The sequence below is a fragment of the Lonchura striata genome, chromosome 5 (assembly GCF_046129695.1).
Source record: "Lonchura striata isolate bLonStr1 chromosome 5, bLonStr1.mat, whole genome shotgun sequence".
Taxonomy (NCBI): domain Eukaryota; kingdom Metazoa; phylum Chordata; class Aves; order Passeriformes; family Estrildidae; genus Lonchura; species Lonchura striata.
Window position 1 is genome coordinate 1288443 of NC_134607.1, and position 23950 is coordinate 1312392.

At 39.4% G+C, this 23950-nt stretch overlaps 1 protein-coding gene across 3 annotated transcripts in view; it reads right to left on the minus strand.

The window, feature by feature from the left end:
* ITPR2 (inositol 1,4,5-trisphosphate receptor type 2) overlaps positions 1-23950 on the minus strand; it is a 240615-nt gene that overhangs the window by 132298 nt on the left and 84367 nt on the right. For all 3 annotated transcript variants that reach the window (XM_021538671.3, XM_021538669.3, XM_021538676.3), the window contains 9 exons: positions 17467-17660; positions 15068-15200; positions 14105-14162; positions 12429-12594; positions 10336-10509; positions 5546-5635; positions 5258-5383; positions 4056-4178; positions 2472-2672 (listed from right to left, as the gene is read on the minus strand). In XM_021538671.3, coding sequence (XP_021394346.1) covers positions 2472-2672; positions 4056-4178; positions 5258-5383; positions 5546-5635; positions 10336-10509; positions 12429-12594; positions 14105-14162; positions 15068-15200; positions 17467-17660 — 1265 coding nt within the window. The remainder of the gene's footprint in view (positions 1-2471; positions 2673-4055; positions 4179-5257; positions 5384-5545; positions 5636-10335; positions 10510-12428; positions 12595-14104; positions 14163-15067; positions 15201-17466; positions 17661-23950) is intronic.

Consider the following 23950-nt stretch of genomic DNA (forward strand, 5'->3'; position numbering starts at 1 on the left):
TGAAATCCCAGTTTACTCAATTCAAGTGTAGTCATAAAGATTGCTGGAGCTGCTGAGAAATGGGAAAGAAGCAAGAACAGGAATTAAAATTAGTCTCCCAGAATGAAAAGTCAAGAAGCATTTCATTACACTTTCCAGGGTTTCAACACTTCAAATTTTGAATTCACAGCATTTCTGTTTGTGCTTACCCTGTTTCTTGCTTATTTTTACTTTGACATTTGGCTGGAGTGAATTGTGAATTCGGTCTCTCCTGCAATTCCAATTTCTCATTTATCTTTGGGTTTCTACAGTATTCTACTATACCCATGACTTTTCAGACATTTTCAGACAATCCACAATACAGAAAAAAATAATTTAAAGGGATGAGAGCTTAGGACAAAACAACCCAGCAGCATTTTCTGCCATTAAAGTATATTTTCAGCGAGTTTAGAATTCTATGATAATATAATGAATGCTGTCCAGTATTGGAGCAGCTGTTGATACTGTGCAAAATATTACTCCAGAATACTACAGGTAATAGAAAACTCTGCTGCCCATTGATCTGGCCCAAAGTAAATTCTGCTTTCCCTTCTGTAATAGGGTTTGCACTGACAGGCAGGGTTCTTCCAGGAACCTCAAAGCCTGCTTGTAATGAGAAAAAGTGCCCTAAGGAACCTTTCAGGTTAGTAAACATCATTGCAGACATGGAGATCGAGGGAATCAGCCAGATTGGGGATGTCCAATGTATTTTACAACAGTGTTCTCTTGCCATGGTGCTCTTTCATCTGCATGCACTTTCTAGAACATATAAATATGAGGATTATCCCTCACTCCCAGTAAACAGGAATAAGCTACAATATACTTCCTGTGGGTGAAAGAAAACACAGGAGGAGCTGAGGCAAGCTGTACAGTCATATTCTATCTTGTCTTGTGGTAAATTGTTTATGTGCCCCATCTGGAGGTACAGGAAAAGCTTATTTCAGGCCACAAAGTATATCTCAGTTGTCCACAGACAAACTGTCCCAATTCGGTGGCAAGCTCCAACCATTTGTTCCCTTTAGAGTGGATTGCCATTCAAGTGCTATTCAAGTTTCACAATTAGCATCCTTTTCTAAGAAATCATAATTACTTACCTGTAATTTCCTACTTTTTGAAAAACAGATCATTATCTTACCCTATTTCATCAAAACAGGGTTGCTCCCTCCCCCTAGAAAATTCCTGCAGGATTTATGATGTGAGTGCCATATCCAAGTTCATTTCTGCTTTTGTCATGGAATCAGCTTGAAAATGTAGTATGACAGTTTATCTTTCTGCTGCTACAGGTCAATAGCAAAATACATTGCAATTGAGAAAAATCTGAAATTTTTGTTTGATGATTAAAAAAACCTCAACAAGAGCCTTCAGTGGAAGCAGAAAAATCTAAAACCACAAAGGCACAAGAACTGTTTGAATTATGTAAATCAAAGGCTTGTAATTGATATTGCATGTTAAAATACTTCCATCAAATTGAAAAGGTTGAGGTGAATTTCATTAAAGGTTATCCATGTAGGCAGAAGCTTTATTTTCTTAATTAGAAGTTTTCCTCTTGTTGCTGTGGAATAAAATTTCAGTGGGATTTAATTTTGTTCATACCACAAAAAACTGATTTCTTTGTAAAGACACCTCTTCAAAAAACCAAACCAAGCCAAAAAAAAAAAAAAAAAAAAAAAAAAAAAAAAAAAAGACACTTTGTAAAGCAAATAAAAATGTTCCTTGTACTCTAATCCAACCATGACTTTTCACCATATTCAGTGTTACCCACTTACTAATCTCAAGGAACTGTTAGCATAATTACAGTTAAATGTGCAAGTGTCTGCAAGTTGAAGACTTCATTTATCATGCTCACAATATATCAAATCCTAATTGCAGAGAAAGTCAATTAGGTATTTTCTTAGGAAATTTATTGGCATAAAGATTTTTCCACAAACCACTTGGTTGAATTCACTGGATCCAGCTAGGTAAAGCTAGGGCAGCTCTACTGACCCTCACAGAAATGCTCTGATATAAAACAAAACAAAACAACAAAAAAGGCAGAAGCTAGGATTTAGAAATGCTACATGCTAAGAAAAAAGGTTTATAGCACTATTTAGACAAATCCATAAAGGTAAGAGCCTCTTGTATGACAAACCCATTCTACAAGAGTGGATAAAAGTGATCCTAAATTACATTACAGAAAAATGAAGGTTTATGTAACTCTGAGATTTCCATGCTACATCATCTACAAATAGACATCTCTGTATCACCATGCTAACACTCATGTTTTCCTTCTAGTAGTTATACAGATGGCCTTACAAAATTAGATGAAACTCCCAAAAACGTCTGCTAAAATATTCATTATTTGTGACGCCGCTTAAAATTCTAAAGCGAGGATGCCATTATATCTCACTGGTATCAAGAGCAGGAAAAACAGCCTCAAAATACTCAAGTGATTAACATGCGAAGTCTTTGCTTACCTCTGTCATTACCATGTCCTGGCACTTTTTCACGTATTTGCCATCTGCTTTCACGATGGTCTGCAGGAATCGCAGGTACTCCACGTGCCGGCCGTGGGTCTCGATGCAGTGCACAAAGTGCTGCACCACCCTCTCGCTGATCTCGTTGCACAGGAGGTAATTATTCATGAAGATGTGCCTCATGGTCTCAGCTTCCAGGAGCTGAACAGATCAAAAACAGCCTCATGAGCACAGCAGATCTGCTTTGAGATTGAGAGAGGCATGGGATTCTCGAGTAGAGGAAGGCTCACTGGGAAAGGGAAACTGGAGAAATCCTTTTCAATTATCTCAGGGTCCAGCTTCCAGTTTTGAGGGGATTTCTCCACACTTCCCTATGAGCACAAACAGTCCTAAAGTGGGCATAAACCAATCCTGTGCCCATGTGGAAGGCGAACACGCAAACACACACACTACACTGCTAGAGCACTCTGCAGAGGCTTTGAAGTATGAGACACCTGAGACCACCCTGGCCCCACTCACCATCAAACTTTGCAAAGAGGCCACCAGATGAGATGATGAGCTGCTCTGGCTCTCTCTGGGGCTCACAGAGGAGGATTTCCAGCAGGCAAATCCCTGCACAAACAGCCTGATGGTCTCAAAGAGAATGTTGCTTTCTACATTAACTCCAGAGGGAGTCTAGGGCTGTGTATCCATGAGCAGCATGGAACTAAAGGAACAGATCTGGAGCAAGAAGGGATTCTGCTGAGGACACAGCACCCAGACTTTGTGCATTCTTGGGCTATTGCTCTAGGTTGGTCCCTTGGACTAAAGGCTCCTGAGGTGTGCTCCTAAATATACATGTCTGTTTAGTATCATCTAATAGGAATCCATATCAAGTTTGCTTCAAAATGAGCACAAAAGCACAAGAACTGCGATGGATGATCAGAAAATTAGCTTCAAAAGAAATACAAGTGCAAGCTGGCTCCACACTTTGCACCTAAGTGTCAGCATTGGATGTGATGGAATCCAGGCCCTGGCTCAGAGCTGCTCACTAATGTCACAAAAGAGCATAAATAAAGAACAATTGAACAAATGTTCCTAAAATGCACAGGCCAGGGTCTGCAATCCTCATACTCACAATTTCTTCTAATAAAAGCATGTTTTGCTAAGTAGATCCACTGAGCAAGTGTCATTCTATAGAAGGTCAGACTTTAGATTACTTGAATTAAACGGGAGCATCATCAACAAAAAACGTATGAGTCTGATTCTGTTGTTACACAAGGTTTATGACAGCAGTCACAGTTATCTTCTACCTTGACTTTACTGTCCATCAGTGAATCAGGATGAATAAAATCAGAGTTAAGTTCAAGACAAGGATGTGACACATTTATGTAAACCCCTGTAAACCCCACAGGTTCCTTGGTTTTTGTTTTCCACTTTTAAAATGGTAACATTAAAGCAAATGACATAAAAAGCAGCACTAAGGGAAATGAGAGAGGAGAGGGGAGGCATAATTTAGTGAAATTATTTATTTAGCACTGGGATGTTTCAGCAAACCCGAATTTAATTCCAATTATCATATTCTATTTCAAATGAAATACTTACCCCTGGAGTTAAGAACAAGTTGAGATTTTTGTGGAGGAGAACTTGATTCTGAGGATTTCCTCGACAGAAATTCTGAAGAAAAGTGTGGGCTAGATTCATAACTTCATTCATCTTTTCATCACTCTGCAGGAAGTAAGGACAAACAGAATCAGCTGGGTATACCTAAACATACTTGTTAAAACCACACAACATCAATTCAGCCAGGAATAAACAAAGTCTCCAGAGCCTTTATAGAGCAGGATTTCTCCCTCTGGCAAAAGTAACTGATGTAGTTTTCTTTGGAGTCCATTAGCAGCTGTACCTTACTCTGAATCAAACCATAGGGAACCACAGATAGGAGCATAAAAGTCAAGGTAAGAGTTCCTCTTTTGTGGTTATAATTTCCTAGTTTAAAAAAGTGCTAAGTTGCTTGATTAAAAAAAAAAAAAAAAAAAAGGCAAAATAAACCAAAAATGTCACTCTGCATATAGTTTTAAGCTTTGGCAAACATTTGGTTTTTCTATAGCTACATAGAGAAGCAGATGTATGTGTTCATACACATACTCCCACACAAATATATCTCTAGTTTCATTATTTTCATCCCCATTTTATATTCTTTTCATGTAGTATCCTAAGTATGATTGATGAACCACCTGTAAGGACAAGCACTATTTTACTGACGACAGCTGAACCCTGTGTCTGTAATATAACACACAGGAAAACAGCCCAGGAAAGGTTTTACTCTCTCTCAGTGATTCCTAGAAGATCTAGAAAAATGTGCTCTTTCAAAGCCTGTCCAGTTCACTGATTTGTACGCCACCAAATCAGTACCAAATAACTGTATCTTGTGAAAAAAAAAAGGCACATGGAACTAGGTTAGAGATGTCCACCACAAACACAAAGAAGTTGTTTCAGATTTTTCTGTGAAAGCTTTTGGTCCTAAGGTTTGCCTACTTCAGGAATGGGTACAGGAACGACAGCACTGTGACATCTAGGTACCCAAGGCAGTAAATATTAAATTTTAAATAAAACTGTACAGGCAGCTGTACTTAAACTGAGCCCAAACTCACTATTCTGAATGTAGAAAATTACATCATCATTTCTTGTTTCTACCACAGCTGATATTTCAGATTTTAAAAAATATTTCCATTGATTATTGGGCCTGCCAAGGACTTTCCCTTCCTCGAGTTTGTGTTCTCAACAACTAAAATTAGGAAAATAACCTTTTCATAGGGGATTTGCAGAAGGTCCAAGACCACCAAGTGGGCGCCCATATTTTTCAGTAAACGCTGCTGTTGATTCCGACATTTTTTATTCTGAACACAAAGTTTGCTGAGTCGAATCAAAATCTATAAATTAAAAAACAACAAACCAAACAAATAAATAAGCATGCAACCAAGCAAATAAACCAGTTATGTCACACAAAACCAAAGGCATATTATTTCAAAATAATTACTAAATCTACTAATAAAACAGGTATGTCAAGCAAGTTTCTTGGCAGATATACTAACCTCTTTAACAATATTGTAGTTATTGCTTTTAATGCTGTCTATCTGGGGTTTTTTGGTTCCATCCTGTATTGGGCTCAAAATATTTGACTCCTGTAATAAAGAACATATGACAAGTGGAGATTTATTACAACTTCCTCAACATGAATTAATTGTATTTAATAGCAGCAAGTGACAAAGTATTACAGCAGCTCACAAGGAATTGATATAACACAGATAATAAAGAAAGACTCGTTTATTTATCCACTGAATGAAAAGATTCAAGTCCTTCCTCTGTTTCAAATTTCCAATGTAATTTGAGGCAATTATTCTATGTCTTCATGCTTCTGATCATTCTGAAAGAGTATGTCCCTAAATCACAGAGTAGGCACACTAAGGAATTTAAACACTGTGAGGAGATGGACCAAAAGTGTATTTCTGTAGTTACCACACATTCCAAAAATCTGTATTTACAGCTGGAAAGATCACAAAACTGTCTAAGTGAACGCTAAAAAGAGAAAGAGAAGGAGCTTAAGAGCTCTGGAGAAAGAGCTTAAGACAATTTCTGCATTTAAGCAGGTTGGAGTTCTCAAGAGCACAGGAACAAGCAGCATGCAGAAATTAGAGCTGTTCCTCCCACAAAGGGGATGCTTCTGCTGTATCTCTGGATGATACAGGGAAAGATTTAAAAACAAATAGGAACCATATGTTAAATTGCACCATCAAGTCATGACGCTGTATGCTCTGGGCCCTGGCTCCTGGAAAGCCCCAGCTGGGTATGATAAATAAGAAAAATCAAGTCAGCAAAGAACTGCCAACACCCACGCACCTTTCCATGCATATCTCTCAAATCAAAACATGGGAGGACATGTACACAAATACTGCCACTAAGTATACTGGTAGTGTTGGGGATTTTTCTGCTGTCAGCTGTGGTAAGCCTTTCTTAACAGGAAACAAAAATAAACTGAAATATTGGACTTCGGATGCTGACGTTATAAAGTATGAAGAAAAACTCTAGCAGATCTTGAGACTGACTCATAATATGACCACAAGGATGTTAAACCAGTGTACCAGCATAAAAAAAAAGAAGAAACAGGTGCATTTCTGAGTTTCCTTGTGTCCTCAAACTTCCTACTGTTTTAGAAAAGAGAAATACACTATAACAAACATATGCACATCAAGCTGAACGTTTATGTGTCCTGAAACCTCTCTATGAACTTTCTTAGCTGATGGTGAAGTTCAGGAGTTCTATAAATCCCATCTGGTCCTAATTTCCAGTGAGGTAAGAACAGCTGCACCACTTGGCCATGGAAGCTGTTTATAAGAGTGTCAGCACTGCTGTTCAGTGCTGATCTATGTAACAACAGTGGATTTTATTTGTTTAGGTTTGTTAGTATGCAGGCTGCCATCTCTCTAGTTGTTTGAATCAATATGCTGGGAGATGTTTCAGGCTTTTTGCTATAATTGACCACCCTCTGCCATTCTAGGATTGTGGATTAACCAAGATTAATTTACCTGTTAGTTTTATCAGCATTCTTCCTTCACCAAAGTAGTTTTATAATCCATGTGAACTGTATGTCTTATCTGGAAGTACTGATCAGCATTAAACTGCTGAATCTATCCTTTCTCTTAACAAAATAAACAATTGTTTATTGAGCCCATAAGAGTATGCCAGGGAAGTAGTTACTGAAAGATAATCACACCACTGGGATACCAAAGACACTCAGTTGCAGATCTGGCCTCATTATGCCCCATGACAGACATTCCCTGTCACACTTTTCCACAGGGGACAGGCAGGCATACAGATCTCAGGTAGAAAGGTTCTCAGCTGAGTACCCCACCTTAAGGAAATTATATTTCCTGAAAGAGACTATGCCCTCTACCCATAAAATTTCTGGAATAACACTCTGCACCAGTCTTAGATCCTTTCTTGCTAACTGCCAGTGGAGACCCAGATTCCAGCATTCAGTCTGAGCCAGTGTCCCTCATCCCAGCAGGACAGCAGTGCAAGGCACGTGTCAGTGTCCCCATGGCACAGCTTTGCCCTCCACAAGCTGTATTTCCTTACCAGGGGAATGAGGGACACACGCAGAATTCCCAGTTCACAACCTCAACCTATATGGGATGCTTGTTCAAACATTCCCAGAACCAAAGCAAGGTGCCACAGACCAGAAAAGAAAGGAAGGGAACACCAGGTTCTTACAGGTGCTGAAAGTTTAGATCACTTGAAACCTTGCTGAACTTCCTCAGCAGATGAAAAAGATGAGGAACTCCATAATGCCACTGCAGTCTATTCCAGTTTCACCTTAAAGTCCTTTCACTGAGCCTGTTTCTCTTCCTCAGAGCTGTGTTTCTGTTGCTACACCACCAAAGCATCCTCCAGGGACAAGACAATAAAAATCACACTTTCCATGGTCTGTGGTATCTACACAGACCCAGAATACCCTTCCTAGAGAGAACCAAGTGAACAGGCTTTATCTGATTTCTCCTTCTCAAGCAGGGCTCTTATAGGAGCTCAGTTTCAGCATTTCTTCCTAATCCTATTGGTGTCTCATTTATCTCTGACCTAACTTCTCCAAGTACTCTTTGCAACTCTGATCTCCAGTCCCTAGCCAGACAGTCCTGCATGGATGTAAGATTTACCATTTTTCCTGTGGAGAACTCTGGATACTTTTATAAGAACAAGGCCTTTTCTATACAAATCCTATTTCTGGAGTCATGTGATTTAAAAAAAAAAAAAAAGAAAAGAAAAAAAAGGCTCACCTGTTATGACAGTAAGGTGAAAAACAATTACCTAGGACAAGCAAAAGAACTTGATATTTTTAAACTCTTATGCACATCTTTCAACAGGTTTCATGTGACAACAGAAATTTGGGCTTAACATAAGAGTGTTCTGGAATATCATTTAAGTCCTTGTGAGCACTTCAATGTTGATTGGTAAAAAATAAACACAGGCAAATGAGGCATTTTCCCTAAAGACCCAGAGGTTCATCCAGCTCTGAATATCCAGCATCCATCCCAAGGAAGCATGGATCTCATGGGAATTTTGTCTGCTTAAAGCCAGCCACCTGCTTCACACACTGGAGATTATGCCCAACATCACACCTCCTACATCTCATTTAAGACCTCAAAGAGAGTACTGACTATCTAGTGTTACTTTTTGCCAGGTAAAATCACCTCTGCACTGTTAAAGAAGAATTTAGCAGTGGGGAAAAAAAAGATGGACAAGATTCTGAGCTACCGTAACCTGGCCCAGCTCTCAGGGAATTACCAGCAGATGATCTAACCAGCAGATTACGTATTACTGCTCTGATACAATAATCTCCCTGATCTGCCAGAGATAATACTGTGCATCTACTGCTAATCCATACAGACCCACAGGTGCCTCATGGGAAAAAACCACTCAAAATATCCAATTGAGAGCTGCCTCTGTTTCAAACACATTGTTTTGCCCCCTTTTCCTGGAGTTTCCTTGCTATCAAGGCTACCCATAGGAATAAATGACACTTTAAAAATGTAATGTAGCTAAAAAACTTTGTAATCTTGATACAATTCTATTTTCTGTTTCCCCGTTACCTCTTTGATTTATTAATTACCTAAAAAAACATTTTCTTTTCTACTAGAGCTGTGTTTGAGGAAAGAAAGAAGGAAATACCACATCCTTTCAGATTCCTCCCTAATTCTGACACCATTAAAGATGAGGTATCAAAACATCAGCTAAGATAGAGCAGGGAAAGAGTAGGACCTACACTGTTGCAAGAATTTGGGATTCTTCCTTCAAGTGTTGAATCTGCCCCTGCATGAAGCCACCAAAAATCTGCTTCCCCATCTAAAAGGCCACGTCTATGTCACAGATATTTGCAAGCATCCTCTCTCTTCTCCATGGCTTTCTCCAGCTTCTTTCCTAATGTGTGGCCTCTACAATGCTGTATAACCTCCACTTGGCTTTCTACTTCCCTGAGACCTTTTTTACCCATCTTTCTTGGCACCAGGAAAGAGAACAAGGAAAATGCCATGTCAGAAATCACAGTTGTTCACCTCTCCCCACCTCCTCTGATGAAAATGGAAAAGTGGGAATAAATATTGGTGGAAAAGCCTGCTTTATCTAATCTTATGGCACGAACCTCAATCACAGGAACACTTTGTGTTTTCTTAAAAGCTCATGCTGGAGTTAAATTATTAAATGGTGACCTCAGTTTGCACTAAAAAGCAAAATTTTAAAAATCCAAACAATGAAATCTAAAAAAAAAAAAAAATTGTTTTTTTTTAATAGAGGTCTTCTCAGTCCTAAATTCAAGTTCTACATCAAATCAGAGTATATCCTGAGAAAGTGGTATGACAAGGGCCAAAGAAATGAAAACATTTGTTCACCTACAAAATCTCAATATTCTTAGGTCAGTCTTATGTGCTGAAGGGTGGAATTATTTGTAATGTTTGAAAACATGAGTTTGATTGTGCTCCTCTCCCTTACTTGCAGGACACTGTCTACTCCTCTTTTCTTCCAGCAAGTCAACCCAACTGCCAGCACACAATTCCCAGATTATTTCCAGAGTGCTGCTGCACACTGTGGGTTGCACCTAGAAAGGAAGGCAGCCCTGTGACCTAAGAATGCAGTTCCTGAAAGCATCAGGAGAGAATATTTAATACATTGATAACAGAGGTGTTATTTCCCTTTCCGTCAGTTCCTAAAGCTCAGGCAGAATACCTCACATTCCACTTTGCCACTTTGCTTAACCAGAGCAAGATTTTGCAGTTGTTCATGAAACTACCTATCAATATTGAAACAATTCTGACAGCAAAGGCTTTAAACCCACCTCCATTGGCTCTTCTCCCCCTTTGGTTTGATTGTCTCCCACCTCTCCACTCTCATAATTGCTGCTCTTCTCAACCCACAATTCAGATTTTTCTACAGTCAGACGTAACTGGTCAAGATCAGCCTTGATTTGCTTGTAGTTATCCACGTCTTGATTGGACACCAGCAACTGAACCTGGAAATGGAGAAATTGTGAAGCTGTTACAGCAGTAGCACCAGCACTTATGGCTGGGTAATTTGCTTGACAGTTCCCATTCTAAGCCTCTTTCCAGGTGCCTTGAGCAACCTTTCCTGTGCAATTGAAACATGGCACATGCAGGCTTTTAGCCCCCATTTATCAAAAACCTTTAGCAGAGGCAGAAGCTGTAGTAGCCCAAAACAGGATCTTTAAAACATTCACAATATCCTCTCACCTTCTTGAATACACTGCAAAACATTTTTAGCACAGGCAGATTTACAGGCTCTTGAGTTCTGTGCAGTGAGCTCTGATGCACTGATCATGATCCTCATGGCATTATAAAATATGGTTACACACTATTAAAGCAATAGTTAGAAATAGCTACTGCTTCAGAACTGTACTTGAGAAGAAAAAGGAAAAAAAAAAGGATGCTATGACAAGGAATCAGGGCATCCAAAGAAAAGTCAGAATGGCCAGCAATTTTAATGATCTCCTACAGCACCATAATCAAATACTGAAAAATAACAGACTTTCACACTGTTAGGCCAGCTTAGAAAAACTTCTCTGAATATAGCTGACAAACTGACTCTCAAGTTCATGGAATTTCTCACCATCTGAGTGGTTGCCACTTATTAAGATTAATCTAATTTTTTCCTTTTCTTGTACTGCTCAAATTATCTGGGTTTTTCACTGTTATGTGTAGTTCTTGATTTAGCATGATCTAAACATTTTCTTTCTTTGTAACGCTCTCTGTTCTTCCAAGATTATTAATGAAGATAATATGCCAAAAAAACTATCAGCAATCTTTACAGTAAATTAATAAACACACTTAAGAAATCATACTCATGTAAAAGATTAGGGTCACTGATAATATTGATGTTGTTTTTAAAACCACATTACATCCAGGCAAATATTCACTATGTTGTAATATAAAGTTTTTGTCATAATAATCTCTCTTGGCTTGGCAAAACCTTGTTATTTTACAGAATTTATGAATGCTGCTCAACTGCAGGCATTCTTATTTCACATGCTCTACAGTCTTTTTTGTTTATTTCTCCATTAGCCTTTTCCATCCTTCACAAAAACACGTTAAGCAACTCAGTCCTTGCTTGCGTGGAAATAATAGCTATTTATGCAACTCACCAACATAGCCTAGCTTTAAATACCTGGTGGGAGGCCATTATGCTGCACAACAAAAACATTAAACAAAAGCTTTTCAGGTCTTTATCATTCATCTGTTTGCACAGGAGAGAAACCTCCCCACCTTACATAACGATGAGACAACAGCTACCCAGCTCCTGAAATAAGCATCAGATGTTCTTATCAACATATGTTATAAAGGGTTACGTAACAGAGGCATCTCTGTCGTGCAGTCCCATGACATCAGATCTCCCCATCCTAATCCATGGACACATGGAGCCTGCACATGCACCACTACAGAGGGACAGAATACAAGCTGAAAACAGGCTTGGCTCTATCCCTGCCTTCCTGCTATTTGGGCATAGCTGCATCAGGCAGGGGAGCCCTGTTAATTAGAATTAGAAGCACCAGGTGAATAACAAAATAACAATATAACAATACCTAGCCCGAACAGCCCTGAAGGCAAGGAGGTCTCACTGCTTACACGGGGACACTGCTTGCCAAACATGAGACACTGGCTATGTCCCTGAGGAATCCCTGTGAGAGATTCACCATGGACCTACATTTTCCCTAATGGATGCAGTGCCAGAAATAACATTTCTGGGGGGCACAGAACTATAACATATACCAGCACATATGGCCCAAGAAGTCTGCTGCTACTTGACCGCTGAGGAAATAACACTGTTATGCAACAAACAGCAATTTAAGTAGCAGAGCAGCCTCTGGGAAGGCTCCCTGCATTCAGTTTCCTGGGATAACACTCAGCCCATCCACACCTGTTTGAAGGCTTGCAGAACTTCTGCTCTCTGGCTGAAGTGCTTGAACAGCAGGTGCAGAGCCCCTGAGAGCAAGGGGGGATAGTCGTGCATGATGAGATGAATGAGGACCCGTAAAAAAGTTCTGCCCCCTTCATCATCAAGTTGAACTGCATTCTTCTCCTTTCTGCAACAGAAATGGGGAAAAAATTACCAAATAAAGTAAAGTAATTAAGAAAAAATAAAAGCTCTTGAGATAAATATGCCTCTATACATTCTTCACTCGACAGAGCTCTTAAAATCAAATATGCTGCAGGAAGGAAATTATAAATATGACTTTAACATATTTTATAAAGACTTCTATCCTACAGCTACTGCAGCAATCTTGTAGCAGAATGGACACTATGGAGCAGAAGTAAGTGTCAATTAAATGTGTCAAATATTGTGATCAAAATCTATATTGTAAAAGCATTCATTTATGTCATGGATAAGTTGAGCCAGGTTTATCCCCAATCCAAATTAAACAAAGTAAACTGCATTTCATCAGAGATTAATTTGACCCTTTCCTTTTCCCTCCTTCCCTTTTCAGCTGCTATTAAAATTTCATTTAACAAAAAATAAGCTCAAAAATAGCAAGAATTGCCAAAAGCATCATATTTCTGGAATCATATTCATAATGTGAAACAGCAGAAAGCAGATTTACACTTAATACACCAAAGCAGAAATAATGTTTCCAAGAAACCATTCGGTCTCTTTGTTCATTTTAAAGATGCAGATGCCAAGGACTGTGTGTTGTTTTACTTTATGGGAGCTCAGGAGCAGCCTGGAGGCTTTGGTTGTGCTGGTAAAGACTGAGAATGCATGAGGGACTGAGAGAGGAAAGATCACAGTGCCCACACCACAGATCCTTCTCCTTAGCTCCAAGAAAAACTTTAAAGTCTACGGCCTTGTCTAAATGGAATTAACTTTTACTGGTATAATTATAATTATACCCATAAAATTAAACCAATATAGTGATAATGGTAATAACTCTCCAGTGTGAGTGTTTTCCATGGATTACTTTTTTCTGTTCACAGAGTAGCTGAAATGCCTTTCAAAACTCTGCAAGCATAAATTGTGATCTACAGGCCTCTGGTGGACCAGGAGATCATGGCAAGTGGTCCACTCCTGAACTGAGGAGTCACAGGAGAGCTTACTGTTGGTATGATTTTCCCAAGGAGCTTGAAAACCATGTGCAATGGCAACAAGTTGTGCAATATATGAGAAATCCTGAATGCAGGACATCTGGGGCTGTAGCCATAAGACACACCAGAAACAGAGTGGCTTTTCAGCACCCACGTGAGGCATTATAAGATAAATAGAAAATTAATGTGGTTCAGCCCAATACACCTGCAACCATTCCCCAGCTGCCTTTAGGAACACAACAAAAACTTTCTACCAACTCTCTTACACCTAAGAGGGTGCTCATAGCCAATCCCACAGCCATCCTGACCAGCTGAGCTGTTTGCTTGATTGAAATCCAGGTCTTTCATGGCACGTTTCTGTTCAAATATGGCTTATGCAATTAACAAGCAAGCAAAGGAAGAGAAAGGGCTATAAAAATAAGCACAGAATAAACAGAGATTGGCCATGAGAAATGTTGTCATGAACAAAAAGATATATGAATATACATAGAGGTAAGACTTCAGAGAATATACCTGCCAGCAAACATGGTTTCAGCCTGAGCTGCAATTTCATCTATGTCAGGAACAATTGCTGGGAAAAAAAATCAGAAAAAAAAAATGAAAACAAAAAAAAAGAAAGAAAAGCCAATGATCATAATTTAATCTCTACAGCAAAATAGACTTCTGCTCCTCTTTAAAGCAGATGGTATCAAGTAAAGGTCTAACTAGTCATTCCCCAACTATGCAAAATTTACTTTCTGCAAGAGTAGCAGAGAGCAAACAGATACGGGGCAGAGTTAAACTGTGTATTACTATTCCTGAGGAAAATAATTGTAGTGATGAACCAAAGCCACATTGTGCTAGGAGCTGTACTAGCCACCAGCAGTGACCCACAAATTACATAGACTGTGAAACTTTTACATTTTTTCTTACGTTTTCTTCTTTTTCTTGAGTCAACCCCAGCAAAGCATATACATGAACTGCAGAATATTTACCATAAACCCAGTTATTCGCCACACTGTCATTTTGCTTTAGAATGGCTTTAATGTAATTTAAGACTCCAGTACCCCTGTATTATACATATGCCCACCTCCACCTAGAGCAATTCTCCCCTACTTGCAAGATGTTCACACAGACCTTTTGAGCACTTCTGTGTGCATGGGAAGGCTCCCTGGAAAGCCAAATCATTCCTGTACCATGTTCACCTCACTTAAAACTGTTCCCATCCATCCCAAACCATTCTCCATTTGCCACTGTGCAGCATTTTGGGAAAAGCATAGGTAAAACAAAATATCATAGTGGAGAAAAAGGAGTCACTTTTTTATTACAGGAGGAGGACAAGCAAACAAAAAAAAACTGTGGAATTGCTTAAAATTTTTATTTTTTCACAAGCTTTTCAACTTGTAGCAGCTTGTATCTTTCTGCTGCAGTTGAGTTCAGTGTTTGCAGCTGCCAACCCAGAACTACTTTGCACTGAAAGAAAATAGCAAGGTTTACCTGAGGCAGTCCCTGGTGTTTCAGATGGGGATGATGTAGAGCAGTCAACGTTTTCAGTGTTTTCCCCAAACTCTCTCTTATAGATAGACAGCATGTAGGATATTCTGTAGTCCAGTCTAACACTGAGAATAAACTACAAGAATAAAAAAGTGAAGAAAATTAATTTTACTATGAAAAAACAATCCAATACATTGACCAGTTTTCTGTGAGTGGTTTCTTTACCCTGCCCATCCTGAGACATGTTGAACCCTGCCCTATGGATTGCTTGAGTACCACTGGGTGTGTGCAGGGGTTCCAACACACTGCCTGTGAGCCAGACCAGAACCTTCAAACCCACGCTGACATAAATTATTTCATATTTCAGCTGGACTTCCAATGCCCCACAGAGTGGAAGAGAGAGCAAGCACAACAGCCTCAAGGCTCACTCTCTCAAATACCTGAAAAATGACTTTTTGTTCCTCAGCTGTGAAAGTGGAAACTCATACAGGAAAACTCCTAATTCAGACCTTGAAGTGCTGATTTTATATTGGAATAGTGAGTAAAAAAATAACTAGGCTGGAAGCATTAGTATCAAATTAAGGGCTACAGTTATACACATAGATGCTTCTTACCCACAGGAAATGCAAGCACGTAATCAAACACCTTTAAGATTATTTACCATATTTTACAATCAGTGGGGAAAAAAGACATATGCTGAGTTTCCAAGGCTGAGGTGACAGGTGATTTGAAAGGTGACTTAGCAAATGGTGGCAACCTGTTTCTTCAATCTGCAGCTAAAGCCCAACATGCTTCCCAGCCCCACTGTAATAGGATTTGTCTATTTTGGTTCCATTATTAAGTTGCCCCAGAATTGTACAAGATTTTTAAAAATAAAAATTTCTCAAGCCCATGCATAGTCAACTAAGTCTATCAAACCATCTGTTTAATTCTGGCTGAGGGCAGAATAGAAATCATAAATTAAACAGCCTTTACATAAAGGAATAGGAAGGTATGTTGAGAAATAAATTACTATAAACTGAAATATTTCTGAGAACAGAATAGCTTTAATCACCATTGTACTTGCTATGCATGTTAGTACAATAAATCCAAAATATTCTTACTCGCCATTGAGGCTAATAGCATAGTAATGAAAGGTAACATGATTTAAATTAATCCTTCTTCATTGCATTTTAAATTAAACTGAATTATTCTGTATTTCTTGTGGGCTAGGATCATATATATGCACACTTACTGGGATTCACCCAGAATCTGACAACTCACTTGTCTGAAGTATTTTGACCATGTGATTAATCCTTAACTATCAAACCACAGATTAAGTAAGAAATTAGGATTAAGTGCTCTTCAATCCTGAGTGCTCTTGCAATGAATGTGCTGTGAAAAAAGAAAGGATGAGACAACATGTGATTCCCTCAGGGAATGCACAAGGCAAGGTCCTGGAATCCTCCTAGGCATTGACCAGTAAAGCAGGACAATATGAAAGGGAAATTCAGTCATACAGACAAGGAAAATAAAAAACATTAAACAAGGAAAATGAAAAATACACATAAATGGTCTTATTGAGGTCATATATTTCACTGAAAGTTTTAAAGAAGGCCGAGAACCAAAGAACACAGTATTTAGTATATTCTAACAACTATAGCCTTTCAGATGACAAGTAATTAGAGTCATCTAAATAATTTACGAGCAGTCAGAACAAATGGAATCCTTCAAAAGTGACATTGGTACCAACAAATCCAGAGAATTTTTAGAAAACACTGAAACAGTCCTTCAGGGCCTAAGCACTGCAGAAATCAAGATTCGATACACAGAGCAAGCGTGTGCCACTTCATTTATTAACAGCACAAAGTGAAAACTGCATCTCAGGAGGCAGGCTGGTGTCACACAGCTTGTCACGTCAGCTGGGGGAAAATCACAGCAGCCCACAGACTGTTCTCAGCCCAAGAGTGGAAATCTGAAATGCATTAAATGCACTGCAAAAGTGAGCAACCTCACACAACTTCAGTGAGGCCAGGGCCAATTCTGCCCTTCATCCAGAGGGCAAATCCTTAAATCAAGCAACCACCCAGTGTTAAATGAGTGCGAAGGAAACTGGAAACAGACATGCTGTCTTCAGGAAACATTAGTGATGCAGATTAAAGGACAAGTTATCATTGCACAGTTACAGTGAGGAAGTTTCTGCAGCATCCTGTTCCTTCAAAAGTGAAGTTGGTACAGCAGGGTGAGGACCACAACTTTTGTTGTACAATTGTGTACAGTTGTTCACACAGAGGACTATCCTTCCTCATATCAAAGAGTTATTTCTACAGTGAATAGCAAGAATGTGGGTAACAGAACTGGCCACTGTGTGAGTAAAGAGCCATGAAATGACTGCTGTGTAATATACCACCCCTCATTATTACCTGCAAAATCTCAATGATTTTCAATTTGGTGTCCATTACAATCACGTCTTCACTGTCTGCAGTGCTGGCTTGCTTGCTTGGGTGAATGCTTGGCTGTATGTCAGGGGTACTGATGGGAAATACAGACCCTCTGCTCAGCACCATTTGTGTCATCATCTCTCCTACCCCATGGATGGTCCTCATGACGTTGTTCCCTGTGCATTAACAAAACACAGACATATTTCCTAGGACTAAAGCACATTTACAACACTATATATCACACATACACCCATGTTGTCAAACCCCTTCCAGTCTCAAAAGGCATATTGAAAAATAAGCCCTCAGTTTCTGAGTTCATTCAAATTACCCAATTAGGCAAAAATTTTCTATGCTGATTTTCCAAGATATAATTTCTTACACATCAACAGATGGTAAATATGCCAAAATATTTCCAGAGTTCTGTTAACATGCTCAACAAATTATAAAAAGTAGAATTAAGAAATCTCACCCATTCCTTTGCCTGAAGGTGTATTATCCACATCCAAGATAATTTCTTAAAGAGGTTTGTTTAACTTGTTTTTAAGAATGTTTGCAAACTGAGTGTTGCACATCCACTATTATAGAACATCCCTAGGCAAGCCATTCCAGTACCTGACTATGCTTATGGTTAGAAAACTTTTAATGGTATTTTATTAATACCAGCTATTGCTGCAATTGGAGACATATGGGAAGAGTTTTATATGAAAGAGAGAAAAGAGATGAGGTTGTGCCAGTCTGATCAACCTCTGTGTGGTTCAAATGACAGGCCACAACCCAAACCCAACCAACACAACAAGCCAACCATCCCCCTTCAAAAAAATAGTCCCATGAGAGTGTCAGGCTTGAAGGCTGTCCTGAAGGTCAAACTGGTGCCTTTTGTAAGTTATTCATGAGGGAAAAAATTATTTTACACTTATGTGGTAAAACCTTTATCCAGTTGCAACGGTATACTGCAAAATTTACCAAGAAATACCCTCTGTTCCCACAGATGATACTGGTCTTTATAGTGAATTTTGGTGGGAAAAGCATCTCAGTGAATCAGTGGCTCCCTTGCAAAGGTGGGACAAGAAAGCAAGAGAATATGGTGTTAGCTACCTACATGAATCAGTTTCCTTTCTTGCAAAGCAGATTGGAAGCAATGGAGGAAAGGAAAGGAATGACAGCATCTCTTCACAGGAAGAGTGCCAGGACCTAGGCTACACTAAAGGCAAAGAAAAGACTGAAGGAAATGTAGCTTTGCTGAGAGAAGCCTGAATAGTTCTTGTCTGTCCTTTAGTACACTTTAATCACCATGCCACAGCCAAGCTTTGCTCAAACTGAAGAAACCCTCTGCCCAGATAATTTATTGTAAAAGCCAAGGCTGGATTTTATTTTGTTGGCAAAATCCTCCTCTTATTCCCTTCTTTCTTCAGTCCATATAGCTCAACTACTATGTGTACAGAAAGAGAATGCCTTTAGCCCTGACTTTAAAAGGGAAACACACAAAGAAGGAGCTTTTTCAAAGTGAATGAGGCAGATTAGTGTCAGGTTTGAGGTCCCATTCAGCATCTGGTCTGGTGTGCAATCACTCTAAATCGGTCTTTTAAAAATAATACTTCAAGTCCCTACAAAAGAGAGGGGTAAAATGTACTTCTGATTTTGCATGCTTTTAGGGGAAAAAAACCTACAAGTCAAACTACAGGCTGGATACTCACATTAGGCAGGCAGAGAAAGTTCTAACTGCTTACACAGGCATAAAGCAAATAAATTCATCACAAATATCCTCCATGACACAAAATGAAAATGGTGTGCTTTCCTTTCAAATAAAGTAAAATAGTGTGGGAATAACATGGGATGGTTATCTCTCTCCCACTCTCCAGCTCCTTTCTCCCAATGTGCTAAACAAGTATATGTATTTACTGCCACTCAGTGCACCTGTGCAAAGCTACAGTACTATGTGAAGGACCTTCAACTCTTAAACTACCTTCAGTTAAACCAACATTTTGCATCTTCTTCATCTTCAAACCACGACATTCATAAATGAAATCCATTTCATTCTGTCCATAATGCTGATAGATAAGCCCACAACAAGAATTGTAGCTTGGGCAGCTGCATCATAGCCTGCAACTCCCCTGGCGTGCACCTTAATTGAGAAGTTATTTGTGATATCTCTCAACATTGTTTCAAAATCCCTTTTGCTCAGTTGGGCAGAGGGAAACATAAATAGAGGGCATTTGGAAAACTCAGAAATTCTTTAAAAGCAAACTTCAGTTAACGGGGATAATGATAAGAGAACCATTTAGGTCTAAGACAAGTCCAGAAGATATTCTTCTCAAAAACAAGATACAACTGCAGTTTGTTCCAAATGAGGAAAAGGAATTCCACTTCATCTTGAAAAGTTCCTGCTCACCCTTCAAGACTGAAATCTACTCGGTGTAAAGCAAATAAAAAAGTTAGTGTTTTGTGGACAAGATATCAGACAACATATTGGGTGGACTTCACTTCCTTAAGAAAGCAAGCGGGAATTTTGCCCAGACCATATCTTGCTTATTTCTCAGCTATTACTGGGGTGCTGCACAGGCATGGCAGGGAATGGCATTCAGCTCTTTCTGTGAAAAAGGAATTAGTCACTGTCTCTGCATTTCAGGATGACCTCCATAAATGAGAGACCATTTTTCCATCTCTAGATAGGACAGTGAGAGGCCTGCAATAGCAAAGGCACTCAGCTAATGTGATACTGAAGCCTAGAAAAGCATCTAGGAAATAAAAATAAATGAGGTGACTGCTGTCCTTTCCTGTTACCCACAGAACACCAGTGGTCAAAGGTGACACAAACCAGCGAGAGGCAGCTATGAAGCTGCTTCCCAATGGCATCAGTAACAAGGATAAACCCTCTGTGCTGTCTACATCATTCCTTCACTATTGACCTTAATGCAATTGATCTCAAAATATAAAGGTGGGAAAGTGAAGGAGGATTAAGGTGGTACTTATTTTCCGTGCCATTTCAAACAGCATTTCATTAATGCATAGAAAAGGATTTTAGTAAGAGAAAAGTCTACTTAATCCAGTTCAGTATTTACAGCTAAAATGGGTAGTGATTCAATACTGCATTATTTCTGTCAATAACAGTAGGGAGACAAGGTGTCATCTTGGAAAACTTTTTAACCAGCTGCCTGATGCTGGCTATAATTTTCAGTTAATTCAGAGCAGGCTTGAAGAGAACATTCCCAGAGTTAAAATGCTGCAGCAACTGGAGCAATTCAGCATTTCATTTCAGGAAAGGTATCTCCACATGTATGTTTTGCAGGGTGCTGAGGAAATGCAACCCTCTCCAAGGAGCAGACACCAGTCAAGCAGCACATTCATGGATGGCAGCAAAGCAGCTGATGTGTCTCAACCTGCTCTGTGAAAGAAGCCATGGAGATCTTCCACGTACATAATGAGTGGGCAGCAGCTTCTCTTCCAAAAGATCCCCCAGTAATCATCACTGGTGATAATCAGTGTTGTCTGTCCAGGCTTGGAAGCCTGGACTGTGTTAAGCATGGATTTAAATCTGTCACAAGCACGAGGGGCCAGCAGCAGACTTGCTTGAACATGCTTATCCCAGCAAGGAAGGGTGTGCTTCCCTGAGGTGAGGCACACAGGAAGGTTACAGCAGCTTAAAAAGGGACTGGCTCTCTCAGAAAGAGAGTTGCTAAGCCTGCAACAATGCAAGATAAAATACATTGATTGGCTCAATAAAAGAGATTTAAGTTCTTCGTACATGTGCACATGATGACTAAAATAAGGGAGCTCTGATCTTAGTCACATCTCCGAAGTGCTTCCTGAATACCAATGACCAAGGAAAAATTAACTTACTGCCTCAGCTAGTTAACTGAGATAAATCAGGAGAGAGAGCAAGTAGATGTGAACGCTGATTACTTTTATGTGCACTTTGCTAGCGATAAGTGAAAAGAAGCCTAAGCTGTGCCTCCATATGGTACTGCCACCCTTAACCTGCTGACCTCATCTTTGGCTGGTTTTTTTAAGGTCAAGATACTAACATTTATATATGGCTGTGAAGCGTGGCAGGGAGAGAACAGTCCTTGCAATGTTGTGAGGTGCTAATGTGTGCAACCAACCACTTCTCTCAGCAGCAAACTGCTGCAGAAGTGCTCAGAGCATGACTGACCAACAGAGGAAAAGAACACAAGGAAATCACCTTAAATCTTTTTCCAATTCTCCCTTCTTCTCTGTTCCTCTCTCTGCCAAGACAAATCAGATACCAAAAGCCTTCCATAAGCAGTGGACCCATTAGAAATGTCTCTTATTTAATGTACATTCTCAACAAGATTAGTCAATGGAAGAGTGAATTCATTATGCACAAGTGGTAATTTTAAGGAGCTGCAGATTGACAGACACTGAAAGAAGTGGAAAGAAAAGAATGCTTGTCATGTTTTGAATAGACAACTGTGCATCTCCTTTTCATTACTTTTTATTACAGTGATCACAACTTCCTAATGAGTATCAGTTTCTGTCACAAAACTGTAGCACATAATCTCATACAATTTGGCACGATTGACAACACAGCGGCCTCTCTGAGAAGAAAGGCTTTTCAGAGGAGTCAATTATGGGAAAAAAATAACAACCACCCAAGTAATCGAAACAGTGGATAATTTGACACTTCATTTTCTACATAAACATATTTTCTTGATAAGTCATTTACTGGTTGCAAAAAATCTAAAAGCAGAATATAAAAGTGAACAACAATCTGATATGCAATACAGTATGGATGATAAGTGACAAAACACCATATTCAGTAAGAAAAACAACTGTTGAGGGCAGCTGGAAATTCATGCCTTTTCTTCCAATTGTTCCCAGCCCATTGCTATGGGGCATCCTCAGTTTGCTCTCCAGGACCCAGAATTTTGGATATTTCACACACAGTGCAGAGAACTGTGCAGAACCTGAGGGTGAATAGTCAGTGGACACCTCAAATGCTGGCAGATCCCCTTAGAGGCAGAGTCCTCTGCTTCACAGAAATCTCCAAGATGCCAGGGAACCAACATGCAGCCTTGTTTATTTTAAAATTACCTATAGGCACCTGATCTGGTCCCTAGTTGCCTATCATTGGTGTTTAGTCTTCCTCAGAAGAAATAAAAACGAAAGATGGATTCCTAGGACTTGGTTTGAAAACTGCTCAGCTATTTTTAGCTTGAACATTTTCCCATGGCGCTCATCTCCCTGCACAGAAATTTAAAAGTGCCCATATTTTCAAAAGGATTTTAGCACCCAGCAGCTTTTATTAGGGACTGGACCAGTTGGTACTCCAGGCTTCTGGGAACTAAGTGCCTAAATGGGAGCTGCCACATAGAATCATAGCCTGGTTTGGTTTGGAAGGGACCTTAAAGATCACTCCGTTCCAACCCCTTTGCCATGGGCAGGGACTCCTTCCACCAGGTTTCTCAGAGCCTCATCCAGTTTTGTCTTGGAAAATTCAACGGATGGGGCAGCCACAGCTTCTCTGGGCAACCTATGCCAGGGCCTCAGCAACCTCACAGGGAACAATTTCTTCCTAATATCCCATCTAAACCTCCTTTCTGTCAGTCTGAAGCCATTCTCCTTGTCCTGTCATTTCATGCTCTTGGAGTAAACCTTTCTTGTAGGTTCTTTTCAGGTACTGAAAGGTCTCATCAGATCTTCAGGAGATCTGTTAATGACCAGAAAAGACAAATGTATGTGCATCCACTACTCCAACAACCTTCATTAACCCACCCATAAAAATCAAATATAGTATTCAATCTTGCTTAAAAAAAAAAAAAAAAAAAGGGAAAAAAAAAAAGGAAAAAAAAAAAGAGGAGGGAGGAGGAAGAAGTCAAAGGCTTTACAAAAATATGACAATTCTTATATGGTCTATGTAGTTATTAAGATATAGAAACAACTCTCTGATGTCATCAAACCCAAGTATGTTTTTGATTAGGACACTGACACTTTACTCAAAACCAGCACACAGGACCTTGTCTCAAGGTGTGTTCAACCAGGTTTTAAGGCAATATTCCCAACAGCAAAACTCCAAATATCCTTGACTTTGGGGATTTTAGTGAGATTTATGCTATTGCTCCACCAAAAGCTTCCCAAAGAAAGCTTTGGTGCCATCTTAATGCACACAACACCTCCAGTCCTCAGGGATCTTCTGTCAAGGAACCACATGTGCAGCAATGTCTAAATACCAAGGGCAAGATTAAAAATCCAATGGTAGCTTTAGCTCTACATTTCTTTGCTGATTTGGCTATATTGCTTCATGCAATTTAATTTTTCTGCATGAAAAGTTACAGCCATTTTAAGGACATATAATAACAACACTTCACTACCTAAAGGAACACATTTTATTTCAAACTATTTAGAGCTGTATATTATTTGCCAGAAGCATTAAAGCCATACAGCTCTGCTTGTGAAAGAGGTATTAATTTTTACAGGTTTTCTACAGAATTTGTTCATAAAGACTTCA